At 39.3% G+C, this 26,014-nt stretch overlaps 1 protein-coding gene across 3 annotated transcripts in view; it reads right to left on the minus strand.

Moving 5' to 3' along the window:
* Positions 1-23,208, minus strand: part of LOC146319133 (fibroblast growth factor 13-like) — a 31,414-nt gene extending 8,206 nt beyond the window's left edge. Inside the window, exons 1-2 of one of the 3 annotated variants that reach the window (XM_084729735.1) lie at positions 22,901-23,208; positions 4,784-4,894 (exon numbers count right to left, since the gene is read on the minus strand). In XM_084729735.1, coding sequence (XP_084585861.1) covers positions 4,784-4,894; positions 22,901-22,949 — 160 coding nt within the window. In that variant the 5' untranslated portion in view covers positions 22,950-23,208. Of the gene's footprint in view, positions 1-4,783; positions 4,895-5,452; positions 6,338-12,435; positions 12,579-22,900 lie in introns of those variants that run through there. The other 2 variants (XM_084729736.1, XM_084729734.1) reach the window with 2 other exon arrangements.
* Positions 23,209-26,014: the final 2,806 nt, after the last annotated feature.

The following is a 26,014-nucleotide window of genomic DNA, read 5'->3' on the forward strand; positions in this document are numbered from 1 at the left end:
AGAGTCAGAGCTATTTCTACTACCATAAATGAAAATATTCCTATCAGGGCTACAAGTGTGGACTATGAACCACTTTCTCTATTTATCATTTAGTCTATAAAATGTCTGACGGTAGCAAAAGCTGCACATCACAATATCAAAAAAATTGACATTCTGCTCAAAAAGTGATGGATGCAATAAACAAAATTGTTTCTACCAAGTAACTAATTGATCAGTCAACTAATCTCTTCAGGACTAACTCCTGCTTTTGAACATGGGAGGTGCCATCAATGTTTACATCCTGTCACGCTGTGATGAGCACAAGCCTCTCGTCCATGAGCAGGTGCAAGTGAGCTAATAGCATATTCACAGTTCACATAATCTGTTTTTTATGCTCTTGAAGATTGAATTATCACTAAAATGTAAGGCTCTGATCAAACAGGGAGCAGATTTTCCAGTGACAGGCATCTTTATTAGGTGTTTTCTATAGATAGTAAGCATTTTGGGCACTGCAAATGTGACCTGGACCATTCATGTTTTAGACCAGAGACAACAGAACCAATAAAAACAAATGGAATTGTCAAAACTGTCATATTGACAATTAATTGATGACAGAAGTTTTATGCAGACTCAGCAGCGCAGCAGAGATAGATAGAGAGCGCTCATTTAGACTGACTCATACTATTCTCCTCATAATGAAACTATTCATAAAGTCAGTTTAACATTTGATCATGTGGTCAGTTATACTTGACTACTGTAATATGAACTTGCTACCATAGAAACGGTTGTTAAATGACCTGACAATTAAAGCATGCACTGGCATGGATGCGGGTGTAGGGCAGGTCTGCGTTTTTCCTGTGTTGCTGCGGGATGATTGTTTTTGTCCACAGATTGGGTGGACCAATTTTGCATTCAAATTACGTTAATATTATCTTTATCCATATTTTAAATGAAATAATTTATTTAGACCTTAATCCTACCTAGCTGACTCCAAAGCACGTACACAGGCGGACCTGGCACACATCACACACTGTGAGACCGGGCTGGTTTTGGGCAAGTTTTGATCTGCCGTTGGGCTGGTTTTGTCACACAGACCTGGCAACCCTGACGCTCCGGTACTTAAACAAATAGCACTACACCTCTGGATGCATGCCTCATTCTGCTGACTACGCGGTTGTTGGGTGTAGTTTGGCAGAAAGAAAATACTTTCTTCAAGAAAACGCTCACAACAAGGTCTGTGGATTTTCTTGAGTAACTGGGTCTGAGAAGAGAAATTGCTGTTGAGGTTTTTTGAGTATTTTTTGAGCACCACGGGCCAAGTGCCATCTAGTTCCATTATATTTGAGAGAGGGCGGACATCTCTACAGCCAATATCTCCAAAACTTGGCAACTCACACCAAACCTATCTAGATGGATAAACAGCACTACAGAGACTACAGTTAAGAGGAAAAAACATATGTGTTTTTAATTTCGGGGTGAAATGTTCCTTTAAAAAACTTAAATCAGAGAAAGTTTGACATTTTGCCCAGTAAATTACCAATCAACTTCTTGATCAATTAACCAATTATTTGAGGTCTAATCGCTGCTTTTCAGCACGTAGAGTCGGTGCTTTGACAATGGCTGTTTGTGAGTTTTACAGCACAATTAATTTGGGTTCAACATCCTTAATACATGACAGTAAATGTGACATGAAGCACCAGCAGCAGACAGTCTGATCTATTTTAAATGGATTTCCAGGCATGCTGGATGAACAGATAAATGATCTACAGTAGATTTAAAGCTTCATCATATCCATATTTTTGGGTATATCAAGAAATCGCACCACAACACTGATACTATCTACCATATTCTTCGTCGGTGTTGTTTTCCCCGGTGGTTTGCCTTCAGTGGGCACCAGCAGAAAAGTTATTTATATGTTTCTACAGTAAAAGCTCTATAGCAGCAACCATAATTATTCCGGACAGTTTGATGAGTCAGGCTCTTGTTTAATTATACTCATTTAGCCAACCATGTTCTTTTATAATGACTGTGGTTATATTGAGATGTGGATTACATGGATTATCCGTTCAAATCCAGTCACGGTCGACTGGTTTTCGTGTGGGTAGGCGTTTACATGATGTATACACCATGTAATCATCTAATTAAAGAACACGCTTCCTTTGTAGCCACGTCTCTCTCTTTGTACACAAACAGTTGGTGGCCCGAGGAGTGGCGGAGATTAATACGTGACACTGGCAACACGAGGAGAGTGATTGCCGTCTGAATCACAACAACAGAATTGAATTAGCCGTATCAATCACACGTTGCAGCCTGCGCGTGTTTGTGTGAAAGAGGAGACGGAGCCAGCGAGAGAAAATTTGCTCACTGGTCCAGTTCGACCTTTCATCATGTCACCCCTCATTTGAACGTTGCACCGTGCATCCCGTGGATATCTAATCGATTTCTTTAACTGGGAAACATTTAACGTGGATAGATTGCCATGTTGCCACCTGACCTTTGAAGGAAAAGCCTGCGTCAGTTCTCTAATTAAATGAACACTTGACATGTTGCTGAGTGACTGTCTGAGTTTAAATTCCCACCTCAGACTGATTTCCACAGGGTGACGTTTATCACTAAATTGGATTTAAACTGGTTCTGGATGATACCTCTACAGTGGGTATGTGGGAATTAAACTAGATCACACCTTGCTGGATATTGAACCTTCAATATGTTGTAATGGTCGATTGTAGTGTGAAGTAATATCGAAATCAAAAGAAAGCTCGGCTTTGGTCTCTACTGTGCTGTAATCTGTTTATCTTCTTTTATCTCCCTTTAGTTAATAAACTCTTAAGATCCCAAACTGAGCTGTTAAGACTGAGTCAACCTGCACTGCTGCTCAGATATGGTCTTTCATTTGGAATTTTTTATTTTTTTTTATACCAGAACAGAAAAACAGTTTACAAGCATTTAAAAGACTGCATTTGTAATTGTCACCAGAAAGTAACACACGTCTTTCCATAAACGTACTACAAGGAGTCTTTAACTGGTGGTGAAACTCAGTTTAACACTGATGCCTCTATATGACCAAACAACCATCAGTGAGAATATGGGCTATTTCAGTGGTTCTCAAGCTGCAGGTCGGAACCCCCAAGGAGATCGCTAAAATATTGTACTTTCACTGACATCAGCCCCTTAAAGACATCAAACATACAAGACAAGCACTCAAAAATACAAAAACACAGCTGTCCTTAATATGTATATAATAATATGACAGCAACCTCACTAATGTTTAAAACTGTAAACCAAGAAAAAATATTACAATTACCAACATAAACCACCTGGTTCTGATCAGATGTAAACACTAAAAAAGTAATGTTTGAATGGGGGGGGGGTCACCAACATAATAATTTGTCGGGGGTTCGACCTGAAACGGTTGAGAACCACTACTGAAATACAGCTATATAGCCAGATGAGCAAATGTTTACAATTTCCTAGGCACAGTTACAGTTCATTATCCTGTTAAAAAGAAGGAGGAGATTTTGCTCAAGATAATTTTATTTTCAACGTTAGATTTTGCGTTTATGACGGTGAAAACACTGCTGCTTTTGTCCACAAGGGCCTCCAATATCAACAAAATATGAACGTTCCTTATAGCGGCTTTAACTTCTCTTTAAAGCAGAAATAATCAGCTGATTAATTGATTTGTCGATCAAGAGAAAATTAATCAGCAGAAATTTTTGTAATAATTGATTGTTTTAGTCATTTCTCAAAATTAAAAAAAACATATTTGTTCCATTTTCCCAAATGCAATGATTTTCAGTTTTTCTTTGTCATATATGATCGGGAATTGCATATCTTTGCCTGCTGATTAGATAAAACAATGTGAAAATGTCAAATTGGCCTTTGGGAAATTATGATTGATATTTTATGGAAAACAACGAATTAGAACAGAAAGCCATCTAGAGATTAAAGGTAAAATATGTAACATCCAAGCATTTAAAAATGGATAATGGAGTCCAAATCAAAGTACTGGGCTCTTTTGCCGCACTAAGACGAGCTTAATTGGCTTGTTAACTCCTTGTAAAACTCACTAAAACCATCTTTGTTAGTCTGACCACTGTCCCAACATCGCCAACTCTGGTTTGGTTGAATTAAATCCCAAATTCACCTCATGAAAACAGTGCAAAGTCTCTGGCTCTGCAGGTTGTTTACTTATCACTCCTCACCTCAGCTCAGCACACTCATAGTCCAGCTGAGTGGAGGTGTACTGTGCCGCTGGAGCGGAGCAGAACCTGCACTCTGCAGACCATTACATTAGAAAAATAAAATGACAAACATCGCCCCAAAAATCAGCCAAAAAAATAAAATAAATAACACTGAACCTACGCAAGTACAAGATGAGCAACACTGACAAGCGATAACGAGTCCTACACTGTAAACTGATCAGATGTTTATAACTCTCAGTTGTTGGTCAGTATAAAGCTAAGCCTGTTATATTAAAAACAAAAGCACACTTCTCTGAAAATATACACTCTGGCCTTTGAGTTCAGTGACTGCCTGCCTCACTGCCTGCCAGACTCCATTGACATATTGCTCAGTTTAACCGTTATAAATATCTACAGGATTATTGATGATTTCTTATCACTCATAAACAGGAATTCATTTGATGGACAGTAAATATATTACATACATTTCTTTTAGTCAATAATAAAAAATAACCAGTAATGGGCTTCTTGAACTAGAAGGCAAATGAAATCATTGGTTATGGGAAGACATGGCTGGACATTATTCTTTTCTGTGTCCAAAGGATCAGAATTGGACTTACCATACGTGCTGTCTTCATCCTTGGTTCCATCGATGGTGCCATCAGGCTGCATCTGCAGCTGGAAGCCCTGGCGACTGGAAAGCCTGGTCACAATGCCCTTTAACTGGGGCTCTGAGAGGAGCAGAGGAGAGGAGACACATTAACAGCATTCATTCCTCATTACTGTACTGTCATGTGATCAAATCCAGCAGCAGCCTCAAAGAAGCCGGAAGTGTCAGAGGAGGAGAAGCTGTTTATGTTTCCAATCACTGGGCCTTGAGGGCCCGATATCAATCCCTGACCCCTGAACACTGTGGCGCACACTGAAATCACAGAATAACTGACAGATGTCACATGATGCTGAGAGAAGGTGAAGTACTACTGAAATCAGACACACACACACACACACACACACACACACACACACACACACACACACACAGAGACTGCTACAACACTTTGCTGCGGGACAATACAAAGTTATATACACGAGATGTTTGTGGTGTCATGCAACAGGATTAATTCCTGTCCACAGGGTGATGGATGATGGAGTGATGAAGGAGCAGCTTGAGTGATGAAAGAAACATGGTGTTGGTTGTAGGTGATGGTGGTAATGATGCCAGAGGTGGTGGTGATGATGGTGAGAATGGTTGCAGCTCGTTTCTCTCCGACTTTTCTCTCCTCTCAGACCTGGTGGTCGCCTTCTCTTCCGTTTCTTCCTCGATCCAAACAGTTTGACGCGTGAGAACACATTCAGCTTGCTCGGCTTCTCGTTGGTGCCTTTGCTGTTGCTCGGGCTGCCGCTGCCGCGGCACGCGTTCGCCTTCTCCCGCTCCCGCGCCTGCCGCTTCTGGCGGATCAGGGAGCTGGCGATGGCCGCTGCCCGGGACATGTTCCCCCGGTGGAGTGAAGCGAGGCTGTGCGTCCCGGTTGGAGGGAGGGGAGGAGGGGGGCTCGCGGGTGTGTGGGGGTGCGGGGAGGGGGTCTACACCACCCACGGCTCAGTTCGCATCACACACCGGCCGCTGCAGTCTCGCAGATATCCGTGATTTTAAAAGGCGTCCAGAATCCTCCATCGGTGCGTCCGGGCGCGTCATGGAAGAAAGTGGTGAAAGAAATCCAGAAATGTGCCAGAGAGTGACGCCGCCTCACGTCCCCCCAAAGGGCTCTGAGTGGCAGAGGCTGTCTGCCTGCTGCCCCCCCTCCCTCCCTCCTCAGGTAATGCTTCTGGCCGTCCCGAGAGAGCGTGGAAGAGGAAGAAGAGCAGGTCCAGTCCGGGTCCAAGTGGCGAATCAACAGCTGAGGAGCTGGGGTGAACGACACCGGGGCTCGTTGTTGATGCTGACTGCAGCTGCTGCTGCTGCTGCTGCTCCTCTGCACCGCTCCCCCGGTGATGCTGCTCCGCTCCTCGACGCTGTCCGTGACAGAAATGCAGCAGGCGGAATGTTTGTCAATGAAACAGCTCGGGGCTGCTCCAGTGGGAAAGGGATCATGATGCAGCCGTGCCGCCGTTCATAAAACTGCTGCAGCCCTCCCTGCTCGCCCCGAGGAGGAAGAACAACGAAGAGGAGGAGGAGGAGGAGGAGGAGGAGGTGGTGGAGGAGGGGGTGTATGTGTGAACGTGTCATGCGTGTGTGTGTCTGTGTTGGGAGGAGGAGGAGGGGGTCGGTTTGGGGTGTTGGGGTGTGTGGAGGGGAGGGCAGCTCTTCCTCACAGGGCACCTGTAACCCCGAACCCCACGTGGCATGATATTTACATGTTAGACAGAATACTGATGTGCCACACACTCTTACAAATAAAGGTGCTAACGAGAACCACAGAGGGTCCTTCAGCTTGTCCCTGTAGGAGAACCCTTTTTGGTTCATCTTAGAGCCTTAACATTCCACTTGGATCCATTTCAGAGAGTTCAAGCTAGAACCCACAATAAGGGTTTCACCCAGAGCCCTTCTATGGTGTTATGATTCCACCCAGAACCTTCACTTATATCAGAAACTTTCCACCTTCTAATGTTGCTAAGAAGAACCCACCCTGTGAGGTTGACATAGAACCTTTTTATATTATAATGGTTTTAACTAGGACCCACCCAGTGGGTTTCCAGCAATTTTAACTAGAACCCACTCAGGGGCCTCTACTGATAACACCTTTATGTTCCAATAGATTTGTCTAGAACCCACCCAGGGTATTCTACCAAGAACCCCTTTGTAGTCCAATGGTTTCATGTAGAACCCACCCAGGATTGAACTGTGAACCCTCAATAAACTCTTTTCTTTAAGGATTTAAACAATCCTTGAAGATCTCTTTCTTCCAATATGGGTTCTTTGGGTGAATACTGTTTTAATGGAACCTTAAGTCTTACGAGGACCCCTTGAGGAAAAACACAAGCAAATGGTTCTGGGTAGAATCTCAAGAAGAACTCTTTTGGAACCCTCATCTCTAAGAGTGCAGGGAGATTGAGAGGGGGAATGTAATATAGGAGGAGGAAAATAAGAGGGGAGACAGGTGAATGAATGAGAGGAGGAATAATGGAAAAGGAGGGGGGCGGAAGAGAGAAAATGAGATATTGAGTGCTTGTGTGTGTGTTAGAGAGAGAAAGAGGGTGACGCGTGTAGAAAACACAACCTACAAATGTATTGGGAAAAGAGAACGATGACTTAAGAAAGAAGGAAAAATGAGTGGGAGGAAGAAGACAGAAAGAAAAGAGCAGAAAATATTGCATATATGAGGAAATAAAGTCTGAGGAATAAAGATAAGAGTGTGTGTGTGAGAGAGAGATAGAGAGTGTGAGGGAGGAAGGAGGGGCTCCCATCTTCTTTTGGTGCAGAGGTTCACGTCTGCTGAAAGGCTGCAGCGTGCAGGAAGGAGACATGAGCACTTCAGCCTGGATGATCTGCGTCGATGTTTCCTTTGCATTCGCACCAGAACAGAGGCAACAGCAGCAATCAGCCAATTCATGCATGTCAGGCTGGCCGGCCACAGGCAACCCCCACGGGGAGATGGATGCACAGCTTTCAGCGCCAGATACAGCTGCAACACAGGCGCATGGCAACTGCAGCTCCAACGGGTGTTCTTGAGGATGAAGATGAGGCGGTGGACAAAGAGCTCACAGCGGAGGTGGACCTGTGGCACCTGGCGCCGAGCGGCAGGCATGCTGTTCTCCGGTGGAAAAGGTAGTGGAAATCGATGGCTAGAGGGTGAGAGGATGTGGTGAACAGTAAATTACATGACTGGAGAGGAGGTGAACTCAGTATGAGCTGTAGCCCACTGAGGGGATCAACCAATGGGTGGAGGAGAAAGTGATGGACTGTGGACAGACGCTGGGGTCAAGACCTGCTAGTCACTCAAGTGGAGCCTTTAGCCTCTGACTGAAGGAGTTGAAGTTACACCTTCTGGTCTTCGGGTTAGGTAAGACCCTTGTAAATGTGCAGATAAATATAAACTAAACCAAAATATTAATGCAACACTTTTGATTTTGCTCACATTTTTCACAAGTTTAAGTACTGTGAAGGATCTAATGCTTCTTCTGTCGACACAAACGGTTAATTCTCTCAAATTTTGTTCACAAATCTTTTAATATCTGTGTTACTGAGCTTTTCTCCTTTGCCAAGATTAGCTCTGGTTCTTGGAACTTTGATACTATCTAGCAAACCAGTCCATGTTTCTATGGAGGCTGTTGAAGAACGCACAACGACATGTAATATATGATCCTCCCACTTTGGTTCCTTAGGAAAACCTGCTGGCTGAGAACCAACTTTTAGAGTTTAGAACCAATTATTTTTGGTGGAAATGCTCCAAACAGTTCAAAATTAGGTGTGTAAACCGGGTTGGTTCCATGTTGGTGGAAAAGGGCAATCTGATAGTTCTATCCGGAACATTTTCACCTGCTAAGAGAACAAACAAGAACCCATCCAGGAGGGTCTACTGAGAACCTTTTTTATATCCCTAGAACATATCCAAGGAGTTCTACTGAGAACTTTATTATATTTCGAGGGTTTTACCAAGAACGCACCCAAAGGATTCTAATGAGAACCCTTTTATATTAAGGTACGAAGAACCCTTGAAAGACCCTTGATGAAAGAGTTAATCAAGGATTGAAGGAAGAGTTCTTTGGATTAAAGGGGTTCTTGGTTGTGGAACACTTAGTCTTACAAAGAATTCATGACAAAGTCTTTCTTCATTAGAAAGTTCTTCAGAAGCAAATAGTTCTGAATAAAAGCTCGGCTCTTGAGGAAAACACCTTTGGAAACACTTACTTTACCCTTACTTACTTCTTAGAGTGCTGAAGAACTCATTGGTCAAGGGTTCTTTGTACCATAATATAAAAGGGCTCTTGTTAGAACCCCCTAGGTGGGCTCTAGATGAAATCCTTAGAGTAGGAATGTATAAAAAGTTCTAAGTAGAACCCCCATACGAGCCAAAGTCTGTATATTGGGAATACAACCTGAGGACCTTGTTGTAACTCTGCAGCAGTCACTGCTTATTGAATTTTGACTTTTATAAGTCAGAGGGGTAATTTCATCTTTATGGAGGAACATGGATACACCTTCCATTGGAATGTGGACAAAGGAATTAACAGCCTTTGTAGGTTTGGAGAGACTGATGTATATTTGAAAAAAGAAGGACAGGAACTTTGCTCGTTTGTGGAGTCCTTACATGGACTTCTTGGAAACTTGTGATTTTGAATGATTTGAAGCTTTTTGCAAATTATGCACTGTTTTGATTATGATTTGACTTTATTCTTTCTTTCTTTCTTTCTTTCTTTTATTTATTTATTTATTTATTTATTTATTTATGTACTTTATTTAATTCATTTGTTTTTCATTTTGTCAAGGTTGGGGGTAATATACTTTTTTTTCTTTGTAAAAATGTTGATGTTTACATTTAATCAATAAAAAAAGTAGAACCCCCCCCTGGGTTCTTGAGCACTCTTAGAAAGTAGGAACACAGAGGGTTCTAGGTGAAACCTGTCACATATGGTTCTAGGTATAACATTGTATGCTGGGTTCTAGGTAGAACTCTCTGAAAGTGTTCTAAATGGAACCTTAATGAAAGGTTCAACCAGAAATCAAGGAGGATTCTCCTTTGGGGACAAGATGAAGACTCATGTATGGTTGCTGTTAGCGCCTTGATTTCTAAGAGTGTTTGTTCTCCAGGAGGGCAAAGTCATGACCCGTCCTCCTTTGCCTCTGATTGGCTAGTATTCATTGCTGTTGTTGGTTGGGTTGGTTAGGTTTTGGCATGAGGAGTGACTGATTAGAGTTAGGCTAATATTGGCTTAATGTCTGGTCATGACTCTAAAATGTCTTTTTTTCACCACTCCAATGCTCATCTGTGCAGTAATCAAGCTGTTTTTAATTTGTGAACAAAATCTGAGAGAAATGAACCTTTTGTGTTTACAGAGGAAGTCTGATATTTCTTACTTCAGCTCATGAAAAATGGGAGCCAAAAGAAAAGTTTTGCTTGTATATATTTGTTGAGTGTGTTACTGTACAACCCACATGTGGTGCGTTCCCAGGGAGAGACGACAGCACTTCACAAGATTTCATAACCAATCTGTGATCTAAAACATCAAAATATGAAAGCAAACACCGGCAAACACTGTAATGAAATGACTGAAAGCTAGGTCCAGTCCTTCATCTTTCATTCATGAGATCCTTGCTTTTAAAGCACCACGTGCCCCTAAAAGCAAAAGCCACACACACATGAGCTAACACAATGTAATGTACCAAATACAAGCTGCAGGAAAAGCAAACCAAATACAAACACCAATTCTCACCCTTAGCCTTGAATCAGCTCAGTAACTAATTGAAATGTCACAGAAAACAAGTCAGTCAATAAGAGAATCAATATAAAGAACATTAAACAAATAAGCACAGAGGGAAGAATTTGTTTCTGGGATTAAAACAATATTCCAGGACAGCCTTGATTAATTACTGAGTAATAAATGAAAGTCTATAAGTGGAAACAGAATCATAAAAGTGGCCTCAGCGGGATAGATTCTTGCTGAGTAAATAAGGGATTCAAATACATTTGAGCTGTTTGTCTATTCTGTAGATAAAAGCATGTAAGCTTCTATGAGATTTGGTTGGAGCTCTATAGCGCCCCCTACAGACAGCAGGGATTTGACAAGTAAGGCTGGAGAAGAAGAAACTACAGTATATTTACAGCAGAGATCCAGAGAGAGCCCTAATGAGTGTGATTCAGTCTAAACATGAATGCCAGTTAGAGTACAGCCAGCCTCGCACCACAGGAACCCAGCAGCATGCAGCAGTATTCATTACTTACTGCCAGTAAGTCATTACAATGAATAACCTTCACAAAACAATGACACACTAATAACTTAGTATCTCAAAATATGGAGAAAAATAAAGAGAAACTTTCTCAAAGTAGGGATTCAGATACTAAGTCATTATTTTTAGATACTAAGTAGTTATTTAGAAATACTAAGTCATTGCTTTGACATGCTGGCTCATTATAAATCATTATTTTGAGAAAGTTTCTCATTGTTTTAAAATACTAACTCATTATTATTGAGGTACCAAGTCATTATTTTGAGATTGTAACTCATTAGTTTGAGAGATTAAGTCATTATTTTAGATACTAACTCGTTATTTTGTTATAGTTTCTCATTATAATGGCTTAAATTACCTTTTTTCATCACATTGGCTGAAATGGGCTTCCATACATGACTGAGTTAAGCACTTGCTGAGGGCTTTAGAAGGTAAACCATCAAAGGCAGCAGTGAACAGCGTGATACATCCGTTAAAGAACCGTAAAATTGGCGTACTTTTTGGTGCCATTTCTGTCAAGGTAAAAGTTATTTTGGTTCATCTTCTTTTGGTAGATTAGACGATGTGAGAAACCGCCCTGCAGGCCGACACGGATCTGGACAGTAAAGGGATTACAGCAGTCCGAGTGCAGAGCGCTGCATGAGACTTTTGATTCAGGCTCTCAGAGGGCGGTGGTGTGAACTCATGTTGAGCCAATTAAACAATTTATTTAGCGCTTCCAAAATGAGAAGAAGAAAAAAAAAAAAGTTCTGTTAAGTTCCAGACTGTTTTAAAAGTTTGGGGTTGTGAAATCGAGTGTGGAGGACACAGACACAAGTTTAGAAGCTCTTCAAACTAAGATAAATTCATCCTCCAGGCCGCAGTGGATACAGCAGAATAACATCCACAGCCTAAATTACAAGGTCATTCATTATGAATGTATGTATATGAGTGCATAATAAAAGTGTTTTGTTGGGAGTCGAGCAGTCTGAACCAGAAGAAGGGCGCGTCCGGTTTTGTTTTCAGCACCACGGACAGCGCTTCAAGTTTTAACTGAGTTAAAAAAACACAAGTTTTACTCAGTTTATGCCATAATTATCGAATTATTTCAAACAGAACTTTGAAAAGCCGAAAGTTTGATATTTTGAGAACAGAGTCAAGGTCGAAAACTAACTCTGTCTGTTACATCAATAAAAAACACCAAGTAAATATAATGAAGGTCTTAAAAGTCCGTTTAGAGACTTTAAGAGCGTCTGTTGACCGTATCTACACGTTTATCCCTTCTCCCTTACTCCCAAAACACAGTGTGCGCATAGTTGTACTAATATTGGTTAAAAAAAAAAAAAAAGAAAAAAAAAAAAAAAAAGTAACAAGACTACTACAGGCCGGGTCAAATCCCGGTCCTACCTGAGGTCGATCGGCGGAGAGGGAAAGTCATGCTGCGCCCGTGGAGGAGCTCCGGAGCCGTGTGCTCATGGCTTCATTTCGCACTTCCTGTTGTGAGCTGCTCGTCGACGAAAAGAGGACGAATTACCGAAGTTCAACCCGGAGAAGTCTCCACGGCATTGGATCCATTAGGGCAGCGCGCGCATGGCGTTGACGGGAGATCATTAGAGAACATTAGAGGCCATTAAGCCTGTTGGAACCGGTCATTAATGATTCATCTCAAGGCCCCGCTGATCTGGCACAATGAGAGAGGGAGGGAGCCAGGAGGCCGGACCCAAATCCAAGGATCTATCGAGGAAGAAGCGCGTGTGTTTGTGTGTGTCTGTGTGTGTGTGTCTGTGTGTGTGTTTGTGTGAGTGAGAGCAGAGTGAAACAGAACTGTAACTGCCTCCCAAAGCAGATTAACTTTCAGGGGACACAAGTGGCCAATGCAGTTATTTTAATTTATATTACTTTAGGACCAGGTAATAGAGTGATATTATATCGATATTGTGACTGTGACTAGATATCATCTTAAATTTTGGTATGCGATACATCGATCTGGACTGATATATTGATTCGATATTCAACGATCCAATATTACCGATGCAAAGTGAAAATATCGATCTATCTCATCATCTTTAAGACTCACCTTTATTTTGAAATTCCTGCCATAAACATAACTGATTGTGTTAAATGGACGTATGATATTGTCTGACATTGACTGCAGACTCCTAAATTGAATCAAATCAAAATTGTGTTTGTTATATCGGCAAATATTGTGTAATTGTCCAAAGAATCCATATATTGTGTCATGATGACACCTGTGATTTACACCCCTAAATTATATCATAATACAGGTGTTGTTTTTTCCTGGTTTTACAGGCTGCATTACAGTGTGTGATGTAATTTTCTGAACTTATCACACTTTTCTAGCTGTTCTATTATTTGCCTTTACTCACATTGTCATCATATCCACATTAATTAATTTACATTAATCTCATTGTGTTGTATTTTGTGAAATCAGTCATGCCAAAAATACTGTTGCACTATCAATAAATATTGATATGTAGGTATTAGTGTTGGAGTAATTGATGAAACCATTGTCCATGATGGCTGACAGTCACATGTGGGAGAGAGAGAGAGAGAGAGAGAGAAAAAAAGAAGCGGTTGCTGCTGCTAATTGCACTAAAGTTATGTCTCCGAAAAAGTGTCTGGTTATTATTTTGGTATTAAACAGGCCCAGTTAGGCAAACCTAAGATGCTACATTGGTGGCAGTGGTGTTTCTTTTCTGCTGCTAGTGTGACTCCATCAGCAACAATATCATCGTCCATCATAATATTTCACTGTGCCAAGTAGGTAGAAATAACCCACCCTACTTATATACGCTTTATTTATGAAAAATATTGAGTGTGACCCTTATGATATGTTAGGCCTATTTTAGAGAAAACGTGAAAATTGCTATACAAATATATTAAATAATGGTGAAACAGCCTAAAATATCAGTATATTATTTATAAGACATATCACCCGGTCCTACTGTACATCAGTCACTGCTGATGTTATTAGCCTGCCACTGGCCTATCGCATCTATGTCAGCCTTTATTGGTATCAGCATATATGTTGTTGATATGCACCAATATATTTGTCGATATATCAATATTGGAATATTGGAATAAAATATATTTTACTCTTCTTGTACTGTACTTCTACTGATCTCTCAGTAACCCCTTATCCTAACCATGTACACTCCATAAACTTTGCCCAAACATCTTCACACAAAAGCCACATATTTCTTCTTGCCAGGTTGAATTTTTTAATGTTTTGTTTATATTCAGATTCTGTTGAAGTGTCAGGATCACGGTACTCTATATGTTGCCTTATGTATTATTTTCATCATCAGTTAATCTGATGATGACAATTATTTCTGATGATTTCTGATGCTCTGTGATTTGATTAGCTGATAAATTGCTTTGTGTATAATATGTCAAAAAAAAAATAGTGAACATGCCTCACAGTCTCCTGAATCCAAAGGTGAGATATCAGCAATTTGCATGTTTTCCACTGCAGACACTTCAACTCCATGTAATATTTAATAAACCAAAGAAAAGCAGCAATTTTTCACAGCTGAGAAGCTGGAACGAGGGGATGTCTGGCTTTTCTACTTGAAAAATAACTCAAACGATTAATCTTTCAAAAAAAAAAAAAAGGTCTCTAGAAAAGATTTCTAAAAAGGTGGTGATTATGTTCCTGTCAAGTGAGTAATTGTTTAATCAACTAATAGTTTGAGTACTAGTCACATAGTCAGACCTCTGTAAAAGCTGTGACATGCTGTGAATTGTCAGGACTATTAAACTTAATGTGACTTCTATTACTGTAGTCGCTGCCTTGAATGGAGCATCAGCTGAAAAGGAAGCAGACTAAAGGGCCATCCACACCGAGAGCGATAACTATAACTGTGAAACATATTGTCCTAAAATTGTTGTAACTCAAGTGAATGGTGGAGTCCACACCACAGCTATAAAGCTGCAGTCCGGACACCAACATCCACTTGAGTTAGAACAATTTATAGCTATATAATTTAGAACTCTATTTTCTACAGTTATAATTATAGTTATAGTTGTAGTCCTTGGTGCAGATGGCCCTTAAGAGAACATTATGACATTCTCTGTGTCAAACACAGGTAAAGTGAATGAACACAGAGGAAAAAGTACAACTGTAACAATTACTTTAAGTGTTGTTACTTATCTCACAAAATTACCCTAATCCTAACTACTTAAAAAATGACATTTTTTTCACACGTCACAACACAGCAGTTTAGACCATCCAACCTAAACTTGCAAAACAATATTTTAAATTCCAGAGGAGGTCCTTAAACTTTCCAAAGATGGCAAATACATGAGGGTGAATATTGGAATAAAACAATGCACTTGCTGCTGAGAATACTTCCATTTAATGGAATGAGTAATTGGTTCATTACAAAACAATAAAATAAGATGATTTTTATGACCTTAAAGCTACTTAATTGAACACAAAGGCTGAACATTGACTCTAATTGTGAAAAAAATGACACTCATCTAACCTTTGAAAAAAGTGGGAAACTACAAAACTACTAATTTTCCTTGATTCAAATGATTTTTAAAATAACACTAATTCACATTGCATGCACACAAAATATGCATAAACATACAAACCTAATGGCTTTGCACTACATTATCTCTCAGTGGGCCTGTGGGCTGTCTTGAACGCACACACCATCATGGCACATTATATAGTAACCTCACTCAGAGTGATACTGCCAGTCCAGGACACTCACAGACTCTACATGGCCACACACAGCTCTCTATCATCAGCCCATTACACTGTTGTGCTGCTGCAGAGCTTCCTGTGAAGCAGCCTGCTAAAACACAGCGGCATCCATATCACTGAGACGATAGAGAAATTATTACAGATAGCAAAGTGTCTCTACACTGCAGGGCAGGAGCCTATAAAAGCCGTTGAATGCAGTGAAGCAGGATGTTGCTGGAGAACATGCACACTCAGCAACTTGAAGAGTAAAGCTAATAGAAGAAGAAGCATCAAAGTTATCTTGGAAATAAATGAGCTTCTTGTTCTGATTTTCCAGATCTCTGTGAGGCAACAAAAAGCAATCTTTTCAGGGAAACAATGTTACTGTTGTTTTTGCCCACATAATTGTATCATTAGACTACTAAAGCTTCCTGTGATGAGGAAATAACTCTATTAGATCAAGTTGATGGATCGACTGGGTCACTGTGTGCCTGTGTCTCACTGCGTTCCTTTCTTTCTTTCCTCCTTTTGTTTCAACTGAAATGAAATACCATTTTATCTTTGAACAAACACGTAACACTGCCCAGAATAGCTTTGTAGCCTTGGCTTGAAATAGCAAACCACAAAGATGCCAGCAGGTACGTTTCGGAAAAGGCTCCCAGGCCAGCAGCCTGGGCAGATAGCCAGCAGCCAATCTCTTGTGTTTCCCTTCATATTTTGGGGAGTATCAGCTGTCATTCACAGTAAGCAGTAATTAAAAGAATCGGCCGCTAGATGGCGCCATTTTGTCATCACATAGAAAAAGAGAGGTTGTGAGAAAGGTGAATGTGTCTGCGTGCATAAAAGAGTTAATGGGTAATATCTAAACCCAGAATAAGATCTGTTTCTGTTGTTGCCAGGTCGCCAGATGTTCAGCCTCTGCACATGGGAGAAGTTTGACTTACAGAGGGCGTCTTACCCTCCACTGATAGTAAAGCCCCCAAATTGTGGTATGTAATATTGGGCTGTATGAATAAAATCTGGCTTGACTTGACCTTCAGGAGTTCCTGCCACAAAGCAGAAATCCTTCTGTCAGAAAATCCCCAGAAGTGGAAAAAGTAGACATTCTTTGCTCAAGCAGAAGTAAAGATTGTGTTTAAAAAAAGACTCTGGTAAAAGTAGAAGTATTGATTCAAATTTTTTACTCAAGTAAAAGTGAAAGCGTGCAGACCTTAAATGTGCTCAAAGTATAAAAGTAAAAAGTCGCCCTCTGAAGGACATTTCTACTGTCTGTTTCTGTGCAGCACTTTTGTCTGTTGTTGAGTCTTGTTATGTCTTTTAAGTCATTTTTGTCTTGTTCTATCTGTTCTGCATGATACACACTGATGGATATACCAAGGAATCATCTTTTCTTCATGTTACTGTCCCATTCATTTAGGTTGAAATCAGTTTTGATGTTGGGAAGGTGGCATGTGATGCAAAATAAAAATAATCCATAATTCCTCTCAAGGGCACTGAAACTGAAGTAACAAGCCTGTTTTCAAAAAGTAAAAAGTAAAAAGTACTTTGTGTTCAAATGTAGGGAGTAAAATTAAAAAGTTGTAAGAAAAATAAATACTTGACTATACTCCATTACAGTAACAAAGTATTTGTACTTAGTTATTTCCCATCTCTGGAAAGAAATGCTTTCTGACAGAAAGGGCTTTTGGGCAGAAAGTCTCTACAAAGTCAGACGTAGTACAAACAGAGAAAGTCCACACCTGGAGCAGGTTGTGGTGGATGAGTGGGTTAAGCACAGGACTTCCACTGGTGTTTGACTCCCATGTAAAGCTACAGCTGATAACATCTAAAACTGGCACTGGCACTATATCCTGACAGAAGTACATGAGACAGATAACGTGAAAAAAAAAAAAAACAGGTTCCTCTGGCTCCTCTTAGTGCTCCTGCTGGCATCTGCAAGAGCCCACCACATCTGGATGAAAGCAGCCAATCAGAGCCAGCTTCCAACCCAAAACAACAGCATCTGACAACCATTTCCAGGTGACCAAGAAGGGTGAAGTGATGTAAACCCATACACTGGGTGAGTAAGTGACACCTGTCACCCTGTCTATCCTCTGCTCTGTGTGTGTGGAGCCCATGGATGTACAGCAGAGGAGACAAAGTGCAGCAAAGTTCAGTTAAGGCTCTCACATGGAGCTAACATGGAACGAGTGCACATAAATTAGGTAAATAACAAAAATGAAATATTTAGTTTTAATTCAGAGGAGGTCCGTTTGGTGATGTTTTGTGTTGGAAGCTGGCTCTTACTGGTTGTTTTTGCTCAGGTGCAGTGGATTCTTGCAAATGCCATTAGAAGCACTAGGAGGAGCCAGAGCAACATGATTTCTTTCACATATTATCTGTCTCATGTATTACTGTCTGGATGTAGTGACAGTTTCAGCAAATATTACTTTTTTTTTTTCTTTTTTTTTTTTACAAAAGTTACCAACTGTAGCTTTAATTTTTATTTATTTTATAGACTCAATTGACTTATTACCTTCAGTTTTTTATTAATTTTCAGTTTTCTGTTGCAGTTTTGTTTGGTTTAGGTATGAAAAGTACTTGGATAGGTGTAGTAAAGATCACGGTTTGAGTTAAAATAGGCCATGAACCACATGCAAAATAGGCAGACAGATTTCTGCAAAGGCTAACAACTTCTCCCATGTGCAACACCTCTCACATCATTAACACCAATATCCACAGAGACAAACGAGACGAACATAAACACAGCCGTGTTTACAAACCATACATTACATTACAACCAACATCACTGCTGCCTGTTAAACTTCAGTCTGAGAGTGTGTAACCTGTTTCCCTTTCTGGAAGACTTGTAAAACCAGTATATGGAGCCTGTTTGCTCTCCTGGTGACCATTAAGAACCAACAAATGAAACCACTTTCAAGCTGCATAATAATGTTAATTGTGAGCAGGATGAATCTGTTGGTGCAAATATTCAATAAAGTTCTCTGTCAGTGTGCGGTCTGTCTGTCAGTGCATTTTCAGGAGATAAATTGATTTATTAAACAAAAGTGCACCTGTTTAATGATTTATGAAAGCATTTCTCATTGTGAAAAAAAAAAAATTACGACTGGCAAAAACATGGCTAAACAGCGACAACTGGGCAAAGGGCAGTCTGTGCATTGATGGCAGTTTCTGGAATGTCTGCTTCCAGCTTTAGATTTTCCTCTTGCTATTTTATTTAATTGTTATCATTATTTTCTGATGTATTGTTTGCCTTTTTATAAGTGCCTTGGTATACCAGTATGTTATGTAATTGACAGAGTTGATTTGCTGATGTATATCTGCACACCTTGTGGAAAATACAGTGAAAACTTCTTGTTGACACAGCAACATTATGAGGTATGCCTTATAATTATCTGTCTTTTATCTAAATTTTATACAGCATATTACAACAGCTGTGCATTATGTAGCTTTGCATTGTATTTGTTACAGTGAGAGTTGTTGACTCTATTTGTGTCAGTGAGAGGAGACGTAAATGTTAGAAATTATATTAGTATAGTATAGTATATTTGGTCTGTACGGTTAATCTGGAGACACCAGGATTAAATAAAATTATGTTGCTGAAATCTTGTAAACCATTGTTTTACTGTTTTATTTTTTGCTGAACATAAGAAAGTAGCCAACCAGAGTAAAATAACCTGACGCTGTGAGTTGGTTTTCCTCCTGTCCACGCAGAGTGGTGGACCCACTGACATCTATTGCCAGGCTGCCAGCACTGCTAAAGAAAGTTGGATGCATTATTACTGGATATGTGCTGATATCACGACATCAGTGAAGCATCAGATGTGGTTCAGTGATTGGGTGGGTCTTAATTGCTGTACAACGGTGACCTCTGGTGCCACACTGCTGTGTCATAATCAAGGTTAATTAACAATAGTGTCTCTATGCCTCTCCTGCTGCTTATTTGTGACTCCACACACACACACACACACACACACACAGAAACACACACGCCACATTTATATAAGCCTAATCTCTTTAAGAACAAAATGTTAATGAGTTCATGTTCTTCCCTAACTTAATCCTTTCGCCACTATTATTATATACAGAAAGTACAAGGTGACATATAACCCTGCATGTCTGAGGGAGTGAGTCTTTGCTGAAGATACTTTAGTCAAAAAGTACAACAAACTTGGCATATTTCTGTGATTGTGAGAGCAAACGTTGCTGGTGTGTTTGTCTCTGTCTTTATTTAAGTTACGAAGTTGCTGTCAGCTGTTTGTCTGTCGATGTAAAGTTAGGCCAGTTATCCTGAGAACTGCTCTGAAAATACACACGCTGCCTTACTGCCTGCCAGACTCCATTAACATAATGCGCAATTTAACCGTTATAAACAGCTACTTCTTCTAAAAGATTATTAATGATTTTCTTAGAACTAATAAACAGACACAGACTCATTCTGCAAACATTCAGCATTAATTTCAACTCTAATGAATGTGAAGCAAACAAACAAAAGCAGTTACTGCAGCCTGGACAAAAAGTATTAAAGGAGAGATGCTGGCTGTTGTGATGTTGTCAGAGAAGCCTGTATTTCAACTTAGCATGTTTCCTTAATCTCTGATGACATATAATTGTCATTTCATAATTATTTTTAAATAATTATATAATTTTATAATTATATTTTACATATTCTCCTTCTTTATTTTGGAAACTGACAACGTTACTTTCATTTTTATGTCTAAACAAGTCACTTGGAAGTGATGCTCAAACTCACTATACACTGAGCAAAATATAGAAACAGCTGTGTAAAACAATGCGATACATTAGTGTGTCAACAAATGCTGTTTTAGTTATTAAAAACAGCTTTTATGAGACTACTAGAGGTTATGAAGCTTTATTTTCTGGTAAAGTTGAAATAGGTTGCATTATACAGAAATATCTAATATTGGCCCGTGTTATTTATGTGGCAGTTACACTATAAACACCACAAATTATGTCCTCAAAAATGTGTTAAATCACCTTTTCCACAGTGACAGTTGAATTGAAATCCATGACAGTGTACAAGGGTTATTGTCCTGACCTCTCAGTGGGTTTATCATCGGATAAATCACGCCCTCTTGTTTATTGGCTTGCGTTTATTGTCTTTTTTTCTGATTATTGATGCGTTTGCTTTTCTCGCCTCTCAATGTGTTTTATGTGTAAAGGTTACCATAAATAAGGTTTACTAGCCTACTAGTCACCAGCAGTTAGCTTCAGTCTAACTTCTTGTTGCTACATCCAGCCTTTTGTCAGGCCTGTGACCGGTTCAAGCATTTATCCACTCAGATACCTTTGTTTAAGTATTATCTATAGGTACACCACTTATAATGTATGTTTTGTGATACTTTTTTTGTCATAGTTCATGTTTTTTTCTGTGATAAGTGTAGCCCTTGACTGTCGTATCCACTGCATGAGAGACTTTCACATAGAAATCTAGACACCGTTTGTTAAACCAACCAAGTTAGTCTTCAACCTAGAAGTCTTATTTCTTGTAAAATCAAGAAGTACTTCCAATATAGCACAAATCTCACGATTGTGTGCTTGTTGAAGTGTGTTTTCACATGTGGAATAGGCTCATTGTTGCCTCTTGTGGCTGTTGGGGCTCACAACAATAAACACCGCAGCTCTCACTAACTGTCAAGAAGACGTTGCACACAAAAACTTACTTGAACAAGATTTCTGCAATCAGAAGTTTTGTCAAACTGTATTATTTTTTTTATGCATCAGCTTTTTCATTGAGAAACATTAAAATGATAAAGGTGTGAGTTTTATAGGAATGTGTTTTCATAAGTCTGTAGAATAGAATCTCTGCAGCCTGACAATATTTATTTTAAAATGGTATTCTGATACACATTTCACCTTTAACATATATCGAACCTCCTGTGATCTGGAAATTGAAGTAGGCCATAATGTAATTTTGATCAAATTTCCAATAATTGTGTGTTGCTAGTGAAACATTCTGGCAACGATTAATTTATGGTTGGGCTAATTATTGATGTCATGTATTGGACACTTTGTGTAGTTTACAAGATTAGTTACTGCGTTTCTTATGGGAACTTGTTTATACTTTCTCCACTACATATCTTGGTCACAAGCATTAACCACTTTCTCGATTCATTGCAAAAGATGTGTTAATGTATATATTCCATATTCTCTATATTATATTCTGTATTAAGAATATTGGCTTATATGTTAATATCATATATTTTTTACACCCTAATATCAGTATCAGTCCTCTAAAAATCTAGTATCGGTCAGGCTACGTCAGACTTTATTGGAAATGTTTTAATTGTCACAGCTGAGCACCTGCAATGAAGACAGCAGATTTACAATGAATTAAATTGCTATAATGATAAATTGTTTACTATGAAAATTAAAAAAATCCATTTGATATCATTAGAAACATAGCCAATGTAAAGAAACATCAACTGTAAGATTTTTAGGGGAAAATATAAATATCGTTTGTGGAATGAGCAAGAACATTTTAATACCCACATTCTTGTCCAGCCTTAATGCGCTGTAATTGAAATCCCTCCTTGCATCTTTAGGCTTTTTGTGAATGGGTCTCATGCATACATTATGATGCATGGTCGCGCTCAGCATGCGGGCAACACCCTTTTTTGTCTCCATGGCAATGATAGTTTCCCAGTTTCCTTTGCGGTGTATCGCGCGTCAATTTTATTGCTGTCCAGAGGGCAGAAGATGAATTTGTGTGTGCGCGCCGCTGAAATGAGATCCGAGGGCAGTAACCCCCTCTGTGGGGGGGACAATAGCCTATGTCAGTGATTTTACTAGATCGACATATATTGGATGTTTCATCTTGAGCACCATGTAATAAACAACATGCAAGGTTTGTGGGTCCCGTCCTGTCATTTGTAATAAAGCTGTGAGCTGCAGAGAAAACGTGTAGATAACATCAACATCATCTATAAATACATTTTCTGGAGGTTTATTTACAACCTACAAATTGAAACACGCGTCCAACGATTATTAAAGTAGTCCAGTTCACATGCCCTGTATTGACTGTGGGGAGTGAGTGCTGATCTAAGCAGAAATTCCCTCTTTTTGCTGACAATAGAGAAATAAAAAAACACTTAGATTTCATACTTTCTCGCATCTGACTGGTTGATCATCACTCACGTTTGGCGGCATGGTCTTTATCCTCTTTGCCTTTCGTTTTTCCGCTCATGGAGCACCGCTGCTGCCGCTGCCGCTGGCTGTTGAATCAAACTTCAGGTGAGAGATGAAGGATCGCGGATTCACTTTTTCATCCTCTTCCTCAGATCTTCCTCCCTCCTCACACTCGGCGGCGGCAGTCCAACAACTCTCTGGCACTCTTTCCTCCTCGCCGTCCCTCCCTCTGTCCCTCCCTGTGTCCCTCTCCACGGCCCGGCTGTGAGTGCGTGAGATCCCGCTGTGTTCCTGTGTGTCACCGACATGAACCAGGAGGAGAGCGCTCAACCGTGCGCGCGCACAAGAGGCTCACGCACGCGCACAGGGAGAGACAAAGAAAGATGACAGAAATGTGTGCGCACGCACTTTTAAATCTGTTTTTTCAATCAGACCTTCTAGGCTAGGCATCATTTGAAGAATTAAAGGTTCAATTTTATAATACGTAGGTTTTGGGGGCTGATGCCAATTATGGAATTAAAAAAAAAAAAAAATCCAATATATCGGCAAATATTCTTTACTTAAATATATTAGATCCAAAATTACATCAGAGCACAAAAACAGTAAATTTCACTGGTATTTTTATATTCAGATTCAGTTTTTCTTACTCCAGACCAGTCAATCTCAACTGGGTCAGGTGGGTCACAGGAGATCTTACTTGGATCCCCAAATAAATTAAAAGACCATGGAGGAAATTCTGCAAATTAAAGATTTAAAATGTGCATATTGTTTTAAAGAAAAGAAAAAATGAGAGCTTGTTAATTCTGCCTAAATGTGCTTACTTTGTCTCCAAATCTATGACGTAGGCTAAAAGGTCCTATATTGATTAAAAATGAGTGGAAATATAATAAATAGATGACCTGTTAACTTGACCATTTATTTCTCATTCATAAGGTATATGTTTTTGATAATGTGTCAAGATAATAGTGATGAAGAAATGGCAGTAAAAATGGTCAAGAACATTCATTTATACACAAATGAACTCTTCCCAAGACGTATTGACAAGGCCTACTGTGAACTGGGCTGAAATGGTCCCCTGAAAATAAGTCTGGGAAACACTGCTTTAAAGTACAAACATAAAACAAAGCAACAACAAACAAAGAAAAGCCTCACCCAGTCCCAGGAAAACATGGCCCTTTCCTTTAAAGCTGGTGATAACACTTATAATTAACAAATTATGTGAGAGAGTTAATGTCTAACACTACATAAAAGTGCTGAGAGACACTTTACACTGGTTAGTGTTAAGGAGTGCTGGTTTAACTCCAAAAAGAGACAATAATTACACTAAATTAGTGTTAAGATTAGGGTTATGGTAACTCTCTATAAAGAGTTAAATTACCGATACTGACTCTTCAAAAGTGTTGAAAAAAAATTCTGACTGTGTTAATAACTATAAATTAAAAACACAAATATAACAACATTGATTAAGAGGAAGGATCAAATATACATAGAATGCTGTCTATAAAAATAAAGGATAAATAAAAACAATCTGCATTATGCTCTGTAAAAAAAAAAAAAAACTGATATAGACAGATGTGCCAGTCCAGTATCAGGCTGATAATATTGCATGACTGTTATATCACTCTGGCCCTACTAATAAGGCTTCCTTTATTAAGAGTAACTAATGGCTTCATTAATGGCTGATAAATAATTCAGCAATGCTCTATAGATCAGTTAGCCACTAATAAGACAGGTTGTAGAAAATCCTCCTGCTGCATTACACATTTTGTCTTATTCAGCTCTCTGGACCTCCAGAAGCCTTTTATTAATAATGTATTAACATTCACAACTGCAGACTTAATGGATCATTGTTATAACATTTATTGTTTTATTAACATTTATGATTGCAGGGAAGTAACAAATGTTCTCTAATGTCTTATTAGAAAGTGTGAAACAAATTATCAGTGGTTTTAGAGCTTTAACAATTAATCTATTACCTGTCAGCTATCAAATCAATAGTCAAATATTTTGATAATAATCCATTTGTTTTTGAGTCACTGAGTCTTTTTTTTTTTTTTTTAAAAGTTCACTTCCACTAAAAAATATGGTTTCTTCTTGTTTCTTCAGTTGAATGTTTGAGCTTCACTGTACAGAATGATGTATGTGCAGAGTCTGACATATACATTCTTAAAAATAAAGGTTCCTAAAGGGTTCCTCCTGAGGGCCTGAGGTTCTACGCAGATCACAGTGCTTCTGAAGAACTGTTTTTTGAAGAAAAGGTGCTTTCCATATTTTCATTAAGGTCCCTTTTCATCCACAGACTCTTTCTGAAAAAAACAAACAAAAGAATTCTACAACGATTGTTGAAATCCTTGAACAACGCTCTCATCAAGGGTTTGTCCGGGGTTCTTTGTACAATCTTATAAAAGGGTTCTCAGTAGAACCCTTTTGGTGGGTACTTGATAAAACCCTTGAAATACAATAAGATCCTCAGTAGAACTCCCTGGGTACGTTTTAGATCAGGGTGGGCAATTATTTTTCATGGGGGGTCACATGAGAAATGGCCGAAATTGATAAAGCCTTGCAGGATTGTCATTTTAAGTCATCTGTAGTTATAAATGTTAATAAACCCTTATTAAGGGTTCTTACACTGATTCATCCAATCTTCAGTTGTAAATGTTAAGAAGTTGTTCATTACAGAAACTGTATAAGTCCCTATCTAAAGGTAAAGTGATCTTCCTGATGGTGTGGTAGGATGCACATTTTAGCACTTACCTACTTAAAGAAGGTCACCATATTCACAAGGTTGTCTTCTATCCAATAAATGTAGATCCACCTGCAAACTCAGCGGTCTAACACTATGCAAATGAGTCAGTTTATCGATCATTTAATCAATTTGTGCTGGAAAATGGCTTTTTTACTGAGGCAGCATCCTGTGTCAGTATGTTTTAGATTATCTGATGTCTCCTTTAATGTTTATATAAGACAACATCATGCTTGTGTTTGGACATAGTGCCCTTTTCTTCATGTAAAAATGTGATTGTCTACTGTCAGTTTCTTCTCACACCAATAACACCAGTAAAAATCTATTCCTTTGTTGACTCAGTCAATGTCATTCACTTATGAAATAACTGTGATGATATC

The sequence above is a fragment of the Lutjanus erythropterus genome, chromosome 11 (assembly GCF_056507025.1).
Source record: "Lutjanus erythropterus isolate fLutEry1 chromosome 11, fLutEry1.hap2, whole genome shotgun sequence".
Taxonomy (NCBI): Eukaryota; Metazoa; Chordata; class Actinopteri; order Lutjaniformes; family Lutjanidae; genus Lutjanus; species Lutjanus erythropterus.